The 17,157-nt window shown below is 49.3% G+C and overlaps 1 protein-coding gene across 6 annotated transcripts; it reads right to left on the bottom strand.

Moving 5' to 3' along the window:
- Window positions 1-432: 432 nt before the first annotated feature.
- On the bottom strand, window positions 433-6,245 carry LOC125535479. 6 transcript variants are annotated; one of them, XR_007294685.1, is made up of 9 exons: window positions 5,984-6,237; window positions 5,776-5,896; window positions 3,090-3,211; window positions 2,815-3,001; window positions 2,492-2,575; window positions 2,338-2,403; window positions 1,555-1,643; window positions 1,350-1,469; window positions 433-1,179 (listed from the first exon to the last, which is right to left on the bottom strand). XR_007294685.1 is itself a non-coding variant. In XM_048698533.1 (3 exons), exon 3 carries the CDS (start codon window positions 5,625-5,627, stop codon window positions 4,521-4,523), a length of 1,107 nt encoding a protein of 368 aa, XP_048554490.1. In that variant the 5' UTR covers window positions 5,628-5,662; window positions 5,776-5,896; window positions 5,984-6,245; the 3' UTR covers window positions 3,218-4,520. The 6 variants fall into 6 exon arrangements, 2 of the variants coding, with proteins under 2 accessions (XP_048554490.1, XP_048554491.1); XR_007294684.1 differs by having other exon boundaries at window positions 433-740; window positions 1,390-1,469; window positions 1,555-1,711; window positions 5,984-6,236; XR_007294683.1 differs by having other exon boundaries at window positions 433-740; window positions 1,555-1,711; window positions 5,984-6,236.
- Between the last annotated feature and the right edge of the window lie 10,912 nt (window positions 6,246-17,157).

Genomic DNA, 17,157 nt, shown 5'->3' on the forward strand with positions numbered 1-17,157 from the left:
AGCCTACGGCCGAGCATATTGCAACAGAATGTGGCTAGATAATCATCACATACGATGGGGGAGCTTGAACTTTTGGATAAATTACAACTCAGTCCAGAAGCCCCTTTAAGGATTTCCAACAAAGAGTTCACGACCTGAACATCCACCGGGGAAGCCCACACAAAAAGGATCACATGGAAACATGGTGAAAAGACCACAAAAATCTGCCTTAGAGATCACCCAGTCAATTTAGAAATGTGTGTTTAAGCTGCGAGGCTTGTTGCTGCAATTCAACGAAACTTTGTCGCTGCTTCATCTACGAAATTTAAAGAACTGACCACATGGTGTATGATAGGGCATTTCAAGCGAATGGCTTATCCACTGCAACAACTGTCCTTTGTCAACAATATAGACAATGGCACCAGTTAAGATTATACGAGTGAATGCATTTTCTTTTCTCAGCAATCAAACAAGGAAATCCACAACTCTCCATCTACAATGGCACCAGTTGATACATATGGACATGCTCAAAGTCAGAATGCAAATAGACATTCAGGTTCAACTAATAGCCAACCAGCCAACGTCTCTCTTTTGTTTACTTATTAAGTCGACCACACAATACAATACAATCCAAACTTTAGCACGACAAGACCAACACCGACCTTCAACGAAAAATAAACAGAGAAATATGATCCTCCTTTTTTGGAGCAGAGCGTTTCCTTCCTCAGATATGCAAACAAGGCAGGCGCCCTTCCTTCCTTCTGCACAGAAAAATGCAAAATCGGGGTCTGATACATCATATAATAATACATACACCCGGCAGTAGAAATCTCTCTGCATACGCAGAAAGAAAGAAAGAATCTGCATCCAACCTTTGCATCGTCAAAACTAATTAAGCTCAGCTTTTTGTGATCAAGCAACAACACTCAGGAAAATCCAAGAAAACAGCCCCCAAACTGACGGTGGCATTGGCACTAGCTAGCATGTAAAAACACACAGTACAATGTTCAATAGACAGCAAACTAAACTGCTCGCAGAAGCAGGCGCAGCCCAGGCCCCAGGCAGTGTGATCAAATTGGCTTCAACGATGGGGCTTTGGCACAGCGAGCACTGACCTCCAGCTAGAAACAAGGCACTCACGGCTCAAGCCGTGTGCGCCCCAGCAAGCAGGCGCGAGGCTTAATCAGGCTCGATCTGGGCCTGTTGGAAGTACATAATTGTGAGCAACCATGTCTCTTGAGCTAGTAGTATCTCTAGAGTTTTCCTAAGCACATGTACTTTCACCAACAGTAGCTACTTCTAAGTCACAATCATGTGAACTGATGATGAAGAAACAACGGTGTGAAGTTTGAATAGCTCAAGAAACGTACATGATTTAGGAGTCCACTGCTGGCAACTTTGACCCCTTACCCCTTTCATCTCAGCTTCACATATGCCATTTATTTAAAATTGGGCTATTTAACTGCTTTCTTCTCCCAGTTCAGTCCATACTGCAGAAGCATAAAAGTTGGTTATTCTGTTATAACTGATATAAGATATCTCTCCAGCGCATTCTTATGTTCAAAGTTGACCCACCCATAATAACTTATATCCACCCGACATATCATATAAGATATCTTCTTCTGCTGCAGCGCCCTGCTTGAGGCGCTTGGCAAGACCACAGCCTGTAGGAGAAAATGACTGTCGTCATGCTTTTCTGTCATGTCCGGTAAGTTCCACGGATGTATACTCCCTGAGGAATGCAATGTGGGTGGAAATAAAACAAGCAAAAAATGATCAGTCTACTGCACAAGCAATGTAATGCATTGGAGGAATGCAGGAAAGATTAGAGTAGAGTAGCTCTTATTAAAGTAGCTTAGCTAGCATACAGCGGTCTGCATTTTACTTCAGCTGTCCTACTTATGATGTGATTCGGCTCCAAGAAAGAAAGTGGCCGTGTAGTCAAAATTAAATGCGACTACTAAAAGGAAGAAGAGACCAACAACAGCGAAAGACCTCTCTATACATGTACTACACAAAGCACATAGATCACTGCTGCCTTGGTTCTGACCCAAGAACTGTTCAGTCACTCACTACTTGGGCAATACAACACAACTAGAGATGCCCAACAAGTCTTCCATCCTACACTGTTTTTGGTTCACCATTAACTATCTACAAAACTCGAGCTTCCAGGTTGAGACTCCAATCAACGCCCATGAAAAACAGCACAGACCCATTCGATTTGTGGACAAACATAACACAGGCCAAAGTAGACCAACGTCCAAATCCTTCATACTACTACTCCTACTGACAAATCAAAACAATTAAACACTACAGACGGCCCTGCTGGTCTTAAGTCGTGGCATCATTGAGACTTACTTCCAGGTATACAAAACTTCATACTGGGCGAACCACGGCTACTTTCTTAGTCCTTGAGTTGTTGATCTACAAAGGAAAGCAACATCAGATAGCTGCCAACACTACATGATGTTTGACTGGAATACATAGTAGACAAGTCAGAGTCAGTACTTACAGTTCCACCACCAGTTAGCCAAGCTTCACATGTAAATAGTTGAGCAGCAAGTAAATCCTCGACATTGATCACCATCTTGATTCACTGTTCAATGATCAGAACAAAATCGATTTTACTTGTATTCAGTAGTGATTGGCACATAAAAATAGAAAATGAACTGATGGAAACTGAAAACTGTGTGTCTCTATTATATTCCGTACAGGAGACTAGAAACTTTGAACAGTGACTGAAAACTGTAATAGCTCAAAAAATGGAAGTAATCTTCTCATAGCTCAGAACTGAAAAAAATAATGAATAGGACGTCACTGGATGCACCTACTTACCGCAGCAATTCAAGTCTGAGCAACGCCACGAGGGGACAGGCTTCAGAATTACCACCTAGCTCCAGGCTGCAATTCTGCTAGGCAATTTGTCATTTTGCTTCTTCTTGCAGTACTACACAGTGTATGGCTTGGAGGCATATTCGGCGAACCGCAGCTACTTGTTTCTCGTTGTCCATGAGTGGTTCATCTACAAAACAAAGCAGCATCATGACTAAGACTAGCTACCAACAGTTGCTGAAACACATAACAGATCAGTCTCAGAGCGAGGAACTTACAGCGCAATCACTTATTAGGCAAGTTCATATTGAGCAGCAAGTGAATCCCTCACATTAATCAACATCCTGATTCACTAACTGTTGACTGATCGAACAAATTGCTTTACTTGTATTGGGTAGTCCTGGGAACATAGAAAAAGAGATCACACAATTGATTCAACACTATGTCTCTGTTCAACACAGGAGACTAGAAAGATGGGACACTAAAAACTGTTATAGCTACAATATAGGAAATAAGTAATCTTCTCATAGCTCAAAACTGAAAAACGATGAATAGCTTGCAATAACGCATCTTAGTGAAACCAAGTAAGAGAAATAAAAGTTGAGTTGCATTGTGGCTTTTGATGGATGTGCGGTCTGCATCAGAAACTACGCCCGGACCACCGAACCATGGAATTTCATCCGAGGTTAAAATCCTACAGAGGAAAAAACACGCACGCACACATGGCTAGCCCTGAGCTGCTGTAGTTTAAGTGTTTAACTAGCAGCAGAGCAAACACCTGGCCTGTGTAGCAGCCAATGAAATTTTCTGGTACCATCAGTTGCTGTGTGCCTTTCATGTTCGCCAGTTAAGTTAGTTGCCCAGCAGCAGAATAGCAAGTATATATACCCTATTTTCTTCCTCATCATGTATATAATATAGGTCAGATCATTCAGTGCATAGTTGTTGTACACTCCCTCCGTCCCAAAATAAGTGTCTCAAACTTAGTACAACTTTGCACTAAAGGCAGTACAAAGTTGAGACACTTATTTTGGGACGGAGGGGTACAAAACAAGTACTCCCTCCATTCAGAAATAACTGACGTGGTTTTAGTTCCAGTTTGAACTAAAACCACACTACTTGCTTCCCAACAGAGGCAATACACTGTGGTTCAGGAATTTGAATCATTTAAATTACTAGAGCGCTACATATCAAAACAGAGGAGCCCCAAGCTTATCTAAAAGAACAACTCTGAACCATCGTCCCATCATAGACACAAGAACATATATCTTTAATTCTTTTCATGGTTTTGCCTCGGTGGTTCTACCCACTCAGATAGAAAAGACACGATTTTTTGAACCCCAAATCAATAGGTTATGTGGAAGCATGCATGTGCAGAAAAATATACTCCCTCCATTCCAAAATAAGTGTAGATATAGAAGATAAAATCACATGTACAAACATAGCTGCTCTGCCAAATAGGCTTGGTAGTAAACAACCATAGGTTTAGAGATGCAAATATACAAGCTACATACTACTAACATGGTTTAGAGATGCAAACATAACTGTGCTTTCAAGAACAGTTATGCAAAAATAATCACTCATGTTCCACAAAAATGCCAAGAGAAGTGGACTTCTTTTTTATTTCTCTTTATAGTGCCCACATATAATAATACATAGCGTACATTACTCTCGGACATGGTTTGCATAAAACATGTCAACAAATAGCTCTACATCCAGAAGACTACAGGAGAAACTGTCTGGAGATGCTTAGACACTACATAGGAGTTAGTGTGGTGGCGCGTGGTTTGCAGTTGTCCCCTACGACCATACTTAAGACCAAAGGTGCTCATGTGGAGCACACAGCCATCACGGTCACCAAAGGCGCACTTAAACTCCACTCCCTCGTGTAGCACAGACTCCACAAGGCAAAAGCTGCCATCGCCCATGTAGGCGAGACTGGGCCTCGCAAATGCCAGCCGCCTCTCCGGGTCCTTGTGGAACAGTTTCTCCTTGATAACCTTCCACTCCGGCTCCACCGCACTTGTGCTGCTGCGGGAGGCGACTTCACAGGAGCAGATGTACCCGTCCTTGTGAAGCCCGACCCATGCGTCTAGCCCGTCGTCGTAGTAGGCTTGCCCTTGGAATGGCAGAGCCCAATCCCCATGCAACCTCCACTCGGAAGTCCTGGTGTCGAAGGAGAAGGTGCCCTTCGGAAGATGATGATAGCGAATGTCGTGCGCGGACATGAATATGGTGTGCCCGTCCGGGTGCAGCGCGTAAGAGGTGATTACGTCGTCCATGGCGAACGGTGGCGGCGAGGGCACGCTTTTCCAGGACCACCTCATGGTTGGGCTGGGCCAAGGCTCGTCCTTGTCCATTGGTGCCCACGACATGGCCTCGAAAGAGTGCTTCTCGTGGACATGGCGATGCGTCAACGCGTACAGCATGCCGCCGGCGGCCACGGTGAAGGTGGTCGTGTCGATGAGTCGAACCGGTGGGCAGGGGCCCATGGTGAGCCCGGCCGTCTCGGTGTCGAACACGAGGGTGGGAGTGTGCGGGCAGCATGGGTTGGTGGTGATGAAGATGTCACTGCCCATGGTGGTGAAGTCCATGTGAAGACGTTTTACCGGTGCGACCAACCGGAGAGCAGCAGGGTCGGGGAACCCATGGTGCAGGTCGGTGGTGGTGTCCTGCAAGGCGTCGACGTCGATCTTGCGGATGCTGAAGCCCTTATGCCAATCACACAGCACCAGGTAGAGGTGCTTCTTTGGCACACCACGCGGCCTTTTGCCAGTGCGGGCGACGTCGAGGTGCGAGTGCTGACGCTTAGACATGTTTTCTCCAATCGATCTTCCGGCTCTAACTGGATCTAAAGATTGATTTTTTTGATTCTGATGATGATTACGAGGTTGCCAGTACAGGAGAAGAAATCTATAGACAAACGGAAGTGCGAGGAGATGGCAATGGGAATCCAGATCTAACCTGGCGATAAAATGAGAGGTTTTCGAATCCCTCATATTTATGAAGTGAGAGGCTCAGCCGACTCCCAGCTGGGCTCGGATTGCAGACCCCGAGACGGAGCAGAACCACCATGACGAACTCCCTAGAAGAGAGCCAGGGGGGAACTAGGGTTGGGGGAGGGGAGCCGAATCAGGAGTTAAACCGGGATTGAAAAGGAAAAAGGGGTCACCGCCGTGGTCGCTGGAGGAGTCGCCGCCGCGCTCGTGCTCCACTCCCGTGGAAAATCTGCAGTTGTCCGACCGCCCGTGTGGCTAGAAGGCAGTGGAGACGCGCCGCCCCTCTCGTGGTCGCCGAGATCGTGGCCGCGCCGCCCCTCCCGTGGTCGACGAGATCTTGGTGTGGCCGGCGGCGCTCCGCCCCTCCTCTGCCCCCTCCATTTTTTTTGGAGCCTTGCCTCCACTAATTCTGCGCGCGGCAGTGCGGCTCGGCCCATTCCGAGGGACAGCTTAGGCGCACACATGGTCCCGTTCTGGGATTGAGCCTGTTTTTTTGTTTTCTTTTGACAGATTAAAATAAATTCGCTCAAAAAACTTCTCTAAAAAAAGTACATAGTAAAAGATATTCATGAATTTCACTCAAAAAAGATATTCATAAATTTTGTCGAAACTTCACGGATTGAAAATGTTCATGCATTTTCAATAGCTTCCATGAATTTCCAAAAAATACTCTAAATTTTAAATAAACTCAAGAAATTCTAAAAATAGTAATCATAAAAAACTTCACTGAGTTGTTAAAAAATGTGTACACAATTTTTTTTAAAAGTACTTGTTTTTATTTTATATTAAAAAATTCTCACGAATTTTTAAAACAATACATGTTAGTTCTTATGCCTGTCCCCCGCTATTCCTTGCTCTATGTATGGATTTTTTTATTAAAACACAGTACAAACACATACGCGGGTCTTGAGATTGACGAAATCAGCACAAACGCCTCACCATCAAGGGAAATGTGGTTTGATCCCTGGTAGGATAGGGGTACAATCACCCTCCTAATCATTCAACTACATATTGATTCTTGTAGGGAATAATATTTTGCCGTGATATTCTAAGCGTTTCTATCATGGAATTTCTATTCTTCGCTCCTAGCAAAGAATACTATACTAGTCTTCTCGTGCAAACCACATACCAGTTGTTGTGTTTGCCGGCCCAATTCTGCTTCGTCCCATCCCACATCTTGTTGTCGATTTTCAAGCTACAGCGGTTTTACTGTGTTTCTTCAAACTAGTAAAGTGTAGTTGCAATGCACGTTGATATTAGACAATATATGACATTAGGTAGGATAGTGGATATTAGGCAGTATATTAATTGCATGTAAATATTATGTAGGATATTATTTGCATATTAATTATGTGATTAGTGTCGATATTGATATTTGATATGATATTAATTGCATGCTAGACATGTTGAGCCCTCGCCGGGGCAGTCTAGGTCATTGGATTGACCTGGTTTGATGGTCAAGATTAGTTGCATCTGCCTCTATAGGTATGTTTATATTGATATAGATATAGAACATAGTGATCTGAAAAATATTGAGGTGCAACGGCTGGCATGTTGTCATGAAAGTGGTCTGAAAAATATGAAACTTGGCATGTTGTCATGACATGGTATTAATGGGTTGCAGTTAAATTTTCAGAAAAAAATTAGAAAAGTTGTGATGTAAACTGCTTAGAAATCGGAGTATCCCAAGGGAAAGAATTGTAGTTTCGAGAGGGAACGTGCAAGGTGTGAGGAAACCAAGCTGGGCGAATTCACAAGGTTAGGGCAATCAACTTGGTTGGGCACCGAGTCTAACAAGTTTGTGCCACTTGGTCTCACATCTGATCCACCCCTGACCTACAGTCAAACAAGAAAACAAGTCGCTACCAATTTTTATCCTGTTTACCTATTTTGATAAATTTTGTTTACTTCAAATCTAAGTTTCTTAACCTCCAATCTGGGAGGCCCCTTTGTGGCTCTGGGGCTGGTGTCGACGCTAACTCATGTGCAATGTACTTGTTGTAGGGATGACACGGTGCTCTGGCGGGGTAGGTTGTGTGAGGAGGACCGAGGTCACATCGATGTTTGGCTCCAAGCCCCGGCTGCCCCGCGCGGCTGATCCCCCCCCCCCCTCGCATATGCCATCCTCGCGTGTCGATCTGACCGCACCGCCTGTATCTGCTGATCCGTGGTAATAAATGATTCAGGTGGGGGAGGCCTCCCCCCCCCCCCCGGTGAAATTTCAAAAAAAAAACACTAGAGCAACATCTTAGGTTTTGGTGGTGTTTCCTTCATCTTGATCTCCTTCCTAAGACCCTCGAGTTATTTTGCCTACGGGTATGCTTGTCAAGCTGGTGCGTCCAATGTCGATTGAATACGGCAGTAGAAGCCTACCACAAAATGCTATAGCACAAGATGGATGATAGACTAGATAGAAAAAATCCCAGACTTAAGACATCCAAAGAAGAAAGCTTCAAGAGCACACCATCTCGTGGGACTGGACATCTCTTATCAACGAGACATTGGGTTCATCAGCTTGCCGTCATAACCTGAAAATAACACCGCATGATTTTTGTATCCGAACGGGACAACGACCACAACCAAACCTAGAACAAAGACGTCAAACCTACGCTATACTATGGTGATTATTTGAGGCTTCTCCTACATGGCGATGCCGAAGAAGACATGGGAGGTAGCGGGCAGGCGTGGCCGTGTGGGTGTATGGCACTACAAGAAAAAAAAGCCATATACCTAATACACTCAGCTTGTGCAGATTTAAACTCAGTTTATGTATAAGCTGAGTAAAACTCCCGGCTTATAGGACATGGTTTATAGTAAACCGGCTTATACGGTATAAGCCGAGAGCCATGACAAAAAAACCTGGCTTATGTATAAACGAGTGTTTCCATAAGGCTCTCGATTTAATAAAGTAACATGACGACAGCCGGGTGTTAAGGGCCATGTGCCACCGTCTGTATAAGCCGAGTGCTACCGTATGTTGCAGGGTTTATACATAAGCCAAGGGTGGCCGTGAGTTGCATAGTTTATACATAAGTGTTTGACACGAAAAATAATAACAAACAACGATGGTTATCGTGTTATTATCTTTCTACGCGCCAGAGGAAATAAATATGCGGGCGTGCCAGTGTATTAAATACACAAAGAAAACATAGGGAAACTTGTACTTTATTAATCTCTCATCGGAGAAACAAATTACATGATCCCTTTACATAAGCGCTCCATGGCCTGCTAGCACGGCCGATATGGCTTGGGCGATTGTGAAGTTCTGGTTCACGGGGCCTCGGAAGGCTCCCGATTAATTACGTCCGCGAGTCGAAGTCGCGGACCACCTCCGATTAAGCTGCTACAATGGTCGTCGTCTTCAAGTCTTGTCTTCTCCAAGTGCTCGGCATAGGCGATGGTGATGATGTTGTGGAATAGAGTGGTGGAGCGGTATGCCCGTCGCTCCGGAGATGTTTGGCCATATCCCTCCGGCTTGTCGATGTCCGATGATGGAGATGTCTGGCCTCCTCAGCTCAGACAGATGGGCGGCCTTCGCCTCGTCGGTGCCCGGCCTGGTGGTGTCCGCCTCGTCGGTGTCGGACCTGGTGGCTTGCCTTCGCCTCGTCGGTGCCTGGCAAGATGTGGGTAACCTCATCGGAAGAAGACATGTCGGTTAAGTGACTTCGCCTCGTCGGAGCTTGGACGATGTTGGGAAAGGGTGTTGATGTAGAAGTCGGAGTAGACTTGTGTGTCGCCACGTAGTGGTGTCACTTGAATATGACAACAATACGAGCTCGTCGATGTAGACCTAGGGGCGTCGCAGTTATGGGGACGACCTCCGCTCAATGCAGACGGTTGGTGTAGAAGAATGAGTACGTGCCAGTGCAGTCAGCATCCTCGCCAGGCGATAGGTGGAAGAAGATGGCGACATCATATGGACGTTCGGTGGCGCCGATGTTGACGGCATCCTCGCCAGATGCAGAGATGATGGAGATTGCGAGGCCGTGTCGATGTAGTCGAATGGTGGCATGTCGGTGTAGTTGGCTTCTCCATCGAGACCGATGATGATGTCGATGGCACTAGTGGTGGGGTTGATGAAGATGTGAAGACGGTGGGCAACTCCTCCTCCATCTACTTCGGTTGCACATGGGTGAACTCTGATTATCCGTCCATCTTGGTCGTGATTCCTATCGCCCGCTTACCTGTAGATGCACTGAAATGAGAGAGATAGAAAAGGATAAAGAGAAGATGATGCATGTAGGCATGCCATTAAAGCAGGTGGATGTCATGATTTTAATCTTCAGTTTTGCTAGAACTCATCTAGATGAGATATAATTTGGTCTCATTCACTTTTTATAGTCATTGGATGTGATGCTATAAGATGCGTGTGTGCTGACGTGGGTTGTATCTATTTTTGTTTTCAAAATGAATGAGACCAAATTATATCTTATCTAGATGAGTTCTAGGTACTCCTTTTAATCTTCCCTTGCTGAGATAGATGGTGGCGCAGCCTTGTACGCCGGCCCCCTCATTGCGGCGTGTGCACCACTGTACATGTTCGCCAGGTGGAAGTAGTCCGAGTGTCTGACTAGGGGTGTCATAGGGAGCCACCTTGGGATGCCTGTGTTGAGGTAGTACGTGGCAGCGTGTACGGACGAAGGCTCCGCCTGGCTCACCGGCGGATGTTCGTCGTTGTTGCGGTCTTCACAGGCGTGCCTCGTCGCTGCCATCTTGAGCTTTGTTGTGGCGCGTGCTACATCGCCGCCGCGAGTGTCTCATCGACTCCATGGAGATGGCATTGAAGCTGCTTCTTCATGTGTACATGAATATCATCTGCTCAGCTCTTGGGCGCCATGTGTCATTGAACTCAACTTTGGTGCAGGTTGATATTGGCAGGGTGGAGATGGCGCCGGGCTGTAAGCGGGCGGCTTCAATGTCGTGGTGGTGGTGTAGATGGTGCTGGGCTGCAGGTCTGCAGCTTCGACGTCGTTGTGGTGGTGTAGATGGATGAAGACGCCGGTCGAAGAAGACACCATGGGTGGCGCACGTGGACGCCTTGGGTGCCTTTGCACCAAAAGTGCTAGGGCCTGTGTGCGGGCTCCTCCGTATATCCCAGACGACCAGGGTGTGTGGGCTGGTCTGTGAGCATGCCTTCGCCATGGGCGCGTCTCGCGATCTCCTCTCCGCCGCCGCCGTGGGAGCATCTTCAACTGGGCATGTGTTGGCCTACGTGAGGTCGTCGTGCTCGGCGTGCATGCTGCCGCCGACGCGTCATCTCGTCCTCGACGCTGCCACCGCAGGCCCGTCTCCTCTTGGCTCGGTTTCTCCCGGGTGCAATCTCCCGATGGCCTTGAGGTCTCCTCTCGCTGCTTTCCTCCGTGTCACCTGAAGGATTAGGGACGGAGAGAACGAGATATATTTATATACAGATAAACCATGAATTAAGAATAAGAGCTCCGTGCATGCCCCCATGAGTATGCATGAGATGCGTCCGAATGACGATTTCCGTGGAGCTAGCTTGGACAAGTCTGCATGAAGCGGCCATGTGGCGGTGGCGCAACTTCCCGGCCTTGCAGACGCGGCCAGCGTTGTCTCGGGCCGCCGGCAAGCTTCCGCCGCCGTAAACCGCTCATCGCTGCCGCTGCTTCCTCTACATGGGCGCGTGTGTGAGGGCGCCGTCGGCCGCCACCAAGGGCGCACCCATCTCCTGGGTGCAGCTTCTGGTCTCTTGGCCGTCCCGGGCGCACACGCCGTGCGCGCTACTGCGGGCACGTCCTTGCCTCTCTGGGGTCTCTGGTTTGTTGGCTGCCTTCCTAGGCGCGTGCTTCACCATCCGGTTGACGTGCTTTGCATCTCCAATCTGCACGGTGAAGAAGATAAAAGAAGGATAGGGAGTCATCAACGTGCATGGTTCCTATATTGTTTAGGCCTTGTTGATACGAGTCTCGACATCGTTGCCACCGAGCATCTCATCGACGCCATGGAAATGGCATGAGGTTTTTGCTGGACGTTTGTGCGTCGGCGCGTGTAGGCCACAGCCTCCTCCTTGTGCTGTCCCGGTGTGCCATACGGCTACCGGTTGCTTCTGGTCCATGCGCTGGTGCAACCGAAGTCGGCGCGTCATCTGCCACCGTCGCCGCCGCTTTCCTTCTCTCATCGCAAGGGCGCAGCGGGGCCTCCTCTGTAGGCTCCTCCGTCCATCTGCTGGCCGCCGCCACCGTGGGCGCGTCTCTCCGTGCATGTCTCTGCTGGGCGCCTCCTCGTCGATGCTGCCGTCGTGGGCGCGTCTCCTCGCCCTCCTGGATGTGATCTCGCGATGGCCTTCGGATCTCCATCTTCGACATTTGCTAATTGAGAATAAAAGAAGAATCATTAGAAAAGGAATTGACGTGTGCCCTTATATGCATGTGCCATGCAACGCAAGATGTCTTCGATCAAACGCTCATGTGAAGAGCTAGCTTGACTTGACGCAGCGGTCTTGCCGTCGCCGCCAACGCATCTTGGAGCTTGGACGGGTGTCGCTGCTGCCGCCGCGGCGGCGGCATCCTCTCGCCGGTCTGGTGCACGTGCACCGCCGAACAAGGCTGCCGTACTCGCCGCCGCCGTGGGCGCGTCTCCTCGCCCTCCTGGATGTGATCTCGCGATGGTCTTCAGATCTCCATCTTCGACATTTGCTAATTGAGAATAAAAGAAGAATCATTAGAAAAGGAATTGTACGTGTGCCCTTATATGCATGTGCCATGCAACGCAAGATGTCTTCGATCAAACACTAATGTGAAGAGCTAGCTTGACTTGATGCGGCGGTCTTGCCGTCGCCGCCGGCGCATCTTGGAGCTTGGACGGGTGTCGCTGCTGCCGCCGCGGCGGCGGCATCCTCTCGCCGGTCTGGTGCACGTGCACCGCGGAACAAGGCTGCCGTACTCGCCGCCGCCGTGGGCGCGTCTCCTCACCCTCCTGGATGTGATCTCGCGATGGCCTTCAGATCTCCATCTTCGACATTTGCTAATTGAGAATAAAAGAAGAATCATTAGAAAAGGAATTGTACGTGTGCCCTTATATGCATGTGCCATGCAACGCAAGATGTCTTCGATCAAACGCTCATGTGAAGAGCTAGCTTGACTTGACGCAGCGGTCTTGCCGTCACCGTCGGCGCATCTTGGAGCTTGGACAGGTGTCGCTGCTGCCGCCGCGGCGGCGGCATCCTCTCGCCGGTCTGGTGCACGTGCACCGCCGAACAAGGCTGCCGTACTCGCCGCCGCCGTGGGCGCGTCTCCTCGCCCTCTTGGATGTGATCTCGCGATGGCCTTCAGATCTCCATCTTCGACATTTGCTAATTGAGAATAAAAGAAGAATCATTAGAAAAGGAATTGTACGTGTGCCCTTATATGCATGTGCCATGCAACGCAAGATGTCTTCGATCAAACGCTCATGTGAAGAGCTAGCTTGACTTGACGCAGCGGTCTTGCCGTCGCCGCCGGCGCATCTTGGAGCTTGGACGGGTGTCGCTGCTGCCGCGGCGGCGGCGGCATCCTCTCGCCGGTCTGGTGCACGTGCACCGCCGAACAAGGCTGCCGTACTCGCCGCTGCCGTGGGCGCGTCTCCTCGCCCTCCTAGGTGTGATCTCGCGATGGCCTTCAGATCTCCATCTTCGACATTTGCTAATTGAGAATAAAAGAAGAATCATTAGAAAAGGAATTGTACGTGTGCCCTTATATGCATGTGCCATGCAACGCAAGATGTCTTCGATCAAACGCTCATGTGAAGAGCTAGCTTGACTTGACGCAGCGGTCTTGCCGTCGCCGCCGGCGCATCTTGGAGCTTGGACGGGTGTCGCTGCTGCCGCCGCCGCGGCGGCATCCTCTGGCCGGTCTGGTGCACGTGCACCGCCGAACAAGGCTGCCGTACTCGGCGCCGCCGTGGGCGCGCCTCCTCGCCCTCCTGGATGTGATCTCGCGATGGTCTTCAGATCTCCATCTTCGACATTTGCTAATTGAGAATAAAAGAAGAATCGTTAGAAAAGGAATTGTACGTGTGCCCTTATATGCATGTGCCATGCAACGCAAGATGTCTTCGATCAAACGCTCATGTGAAGAGCTAGCTTGACTTGACGCAGCGGTCTTGCCGTCGCCGCCGGTGCATCTTGGAGCTTGGACGGGTGTCGCTGCTGCCGCCGCGGCGGCGGCATCCTCTCGCCGGTCTGGTGCACGTGCACCGCCGAACAAGGCTGCCGTACTCGCCGCCGCCGTGGGCGTGTCTCCTCGCCCTCCTGGATGTGATCTCGCGATGGCCTTCAGATCTCCATCTTCGACATTTGCTAATTGAGAATAAAAGAAGAATCATTAGAAAAGGAATTATACGTGTGCCCTTATATGCATGTGCCATGCACAGCAAGATGTCTTCGATCAAACGCTCATGTGAAGAGCTAGCTTGACTTGACGCAGCGGTCTTGCCGTCGAGCTTGGACGTAGCGGCATCCTCTCGCCGGTCTGGTGCACGTGCACCGCCGAACAAGGCTGCCGTACTCGCCGCCGCCGTGGGCGCGTCTCCTCGCCCTCCTGGATGTGATCTCGCGATGGCCTTCAGATCTCCATCTTCGACATTTGCTAATTGAGAATAAAAGAAGAATCATTAGAAAAGGAATTGTACGTGTGCCCTTATATGCATGTGCCATGCAACGCAAGATGTCTTCGATCAAACGCTCATGTGAAGTGCTAGCTTGACTTGACGCAACGGTCTTGCCGTCGCCGCCGGCGCGTCTTGGAGCTTGGACGGGTGTCGCTGCTGCCGCCGCGGCGGTGGCATCCTCTCGCCGGTCTGGTGCACGTGCACCGCCGAACAAGGCTGCTGTACTCGCCGTCGCCGTGGGCGCGTCTCCTCGCCCTCCTGGATGTGATTTCGCGATGGCCTTCAGATCTCCATCTTCGACATTTGCTAATTGAGAATAAAAGAAGAATCATTAGAAAAGGAATTGTACGTGTGCCCTTATATGCATGTGCCATGCAACGCAAGATGTCTTCGATCGATCAAACGCTCATGTGAAGAGCTAGCTTGACTTGACGCAGCGGTCTTGCCGTCGCCGCCGGCGCATCTTGGAGCTTGGACGGGTGTCGCTGCTGCCGCCGCGGCGGCGGCATCCTCTCGCCGGTCTGGTGCACGTGCACCGCCGAACAAGGCTGCCGTACTCGCCGCCGCCGTGGGCACGTGGCTCTTTCCCTTCTCTTTATGGTTTTTCTTGTGTATGTGTTTTCCCGGGGCGTATTCTCTGGTACGGCTCCCCCCTCCCCTCTTCCGTGTCTGCTGCCTCAGCCTTTATATAGGCCAGCGTCATGGCAATGGATAGCTATGAGATGCGCGGACGCTGCGGAGGACTTGTTCGGTAGGTGCTATTCTCATGGAGATGATAAGAATGTTATCTCTTTGAGACTTATCCTTTGTGCGTGCGGTGCAGCAGCTAGATCTGCGCATCGTCACGGCTGGCACGTTCGGCCTGGCCTGATGGGCCTGCACCGGTAATCTAAGCTAAATAGCCCCTCTACTTACTTAGCTAGCTAGTAGCCGCATGCACGCATGGGATTTTCATCATATCATGTACGTGTGTATGCAGAGAACTATGAATAACCTCCCTCAATGCTTCCTGTTGCTTGTTCCATCATCAAGGCGGAGGACCATGAGGCGTGCAGGAGCAGGTATATGTATCTCTTCATCAGGGCAACGAAGGTAAAATACTGATGTTGCACAGCGCCGCGCCAGCGAGTGTGCTTGGCTGGCGGGGGGCGCCCGCAACAACCACGCGCCGCAACAACCATTGCGCCCGAGTAGATCAGCAGCCCTGGTGGCGAGATAGCATCGAAGTTAGTCGTAGAATTCCCACCACATGTGCTTGTACTAGTTACCACGAGAGCAGCTGGATTATCTTGAGATTGCTATCATGATTAATGAAGTCAGAACTTGTTTGTGCGCACGAGGTACGTGCACATCCCAACTTCTCTTCAACTCATACAAGAAGGAAATGTCTGCATACAATGAGGCCATGTACACATGTATCCTGAGGTCCTTCTCTTGACAGCCCTGTGGCGTCCGAAGGTATTAGTGGCAAGGGCGCGTCTTAGCGGCCACATTGGCGATGGGCGCGTGTGTTGGTGCGGTGCACCCATCACTCAGCATTAATTAGAACACCTAGGAGGCACTTCAAATTATCAGTTTTGCTAGAACTCATCTAAATAAGATATAATTTGGTCTCATTCATCTTTTATAGCCATTGGATGTGATGCTATAAGATGCTATAAGATGCGTGTGTGCTGACGTGGATGTTATATGTTCTTGTTTTCCAAGTGAATGAGACCAAATTATATCTCATCTAGATGAGTTCTAGGTACTCCCCCAAATTATGGCCGAGGAAGTGGATCTTCGGACATAAAGATGAGACTATGTCGCAGTCATGCATTAAGAATAGTGCAAGCGAATGCACTTACATGACGAGGAAACTTGTTGTGACCATGTAGCAGGTATGGTGCCAGCCAACAATATAGCCTCTTTTTTTTTTCATTTGACGGCAAAATACCATGCTGTGCCCTGAAGTAAATTTATCAATCTAGCCGCGACCGCAGCTGTCGCGGTGCCAACCGGCTAAATTGAAGGGTTTTACAGATTCACGCTGGCCGCACTGGCGCGTTGCACTGCTCCCGTGAAGTTGACACGTTGATGTAGATGAGATACTAGAAAGCCATTGGTGGGTCACCTCGTAATCATCGAGGTAACACCAAGACGTTGTGGCCGAGGTAGAAAAAAAATTCTACACCGGAATCCCATCAGCGTGATCAGAACAGAGAGTGCCGGAATATACTTCAACTCGCTTCGTTGTTGTTGAAGATAAGGGTGCCGGAGTGCCGCGGCGGTGTTGTAGGTGCATGGGTGTTGCTGCTACTAGTGCTAACAACATATGTTGATGTAGACCAATAGTGTGCCAGAATATCATCAGCGATGTAATAGACGCACTGGTGTTGCTGCCCCTAGTGTTGATGAAGTTTGTTGGTGTAGATTATTCGATGCCGAGATGTCGTCGGCGATGTCACGGACACACGGGTTCGCTGCCCCCAGTGCCGATGGCATGTGTTGGTGTAGAAAGCTCTGTGTCGGGATGTCATCGACGACCCTGTGAACACATGAGTGTTAACCCCCAATGTCGATGGAGTAGGTTGGTGAAGCCAAGACGCCGTCGGCGACGTCTTGGATGAACTGATGCAATTGCCCCCAATGTTGATGGAGTATGTTGTCGACGACATTGTGGACACACGGGTTCGCTGCCCCAGTGTCTGCCGTATATTGGGGTAGACAATCAAATGTCGGGATGTCATCGACATTATCA

This window comes from Triticum urartu, chromosome 2 (assembly GCF_003073215.2).
Source record: "Triticum urartu cultivar G1812 chromosome 2, Tu2.1, whole genome shotgun sequence".
Classification (NCBI taxonomy): domain Eukaryota; kingdom Viridiplantae; phylum Streptophyta; class Magnoliopsida; order Poales; family Poaceae; genus Triticum; species Triticum urartu.

Coding starts and splice junctions, on each gene's coding strand:
- LOC125535479 (XM_048698533.1), bottom strand. CDS start 5,627: ATGTCTAAGCGTCAGCACTCGCACCTCGACGTCGCCCGCACTGGCAAA.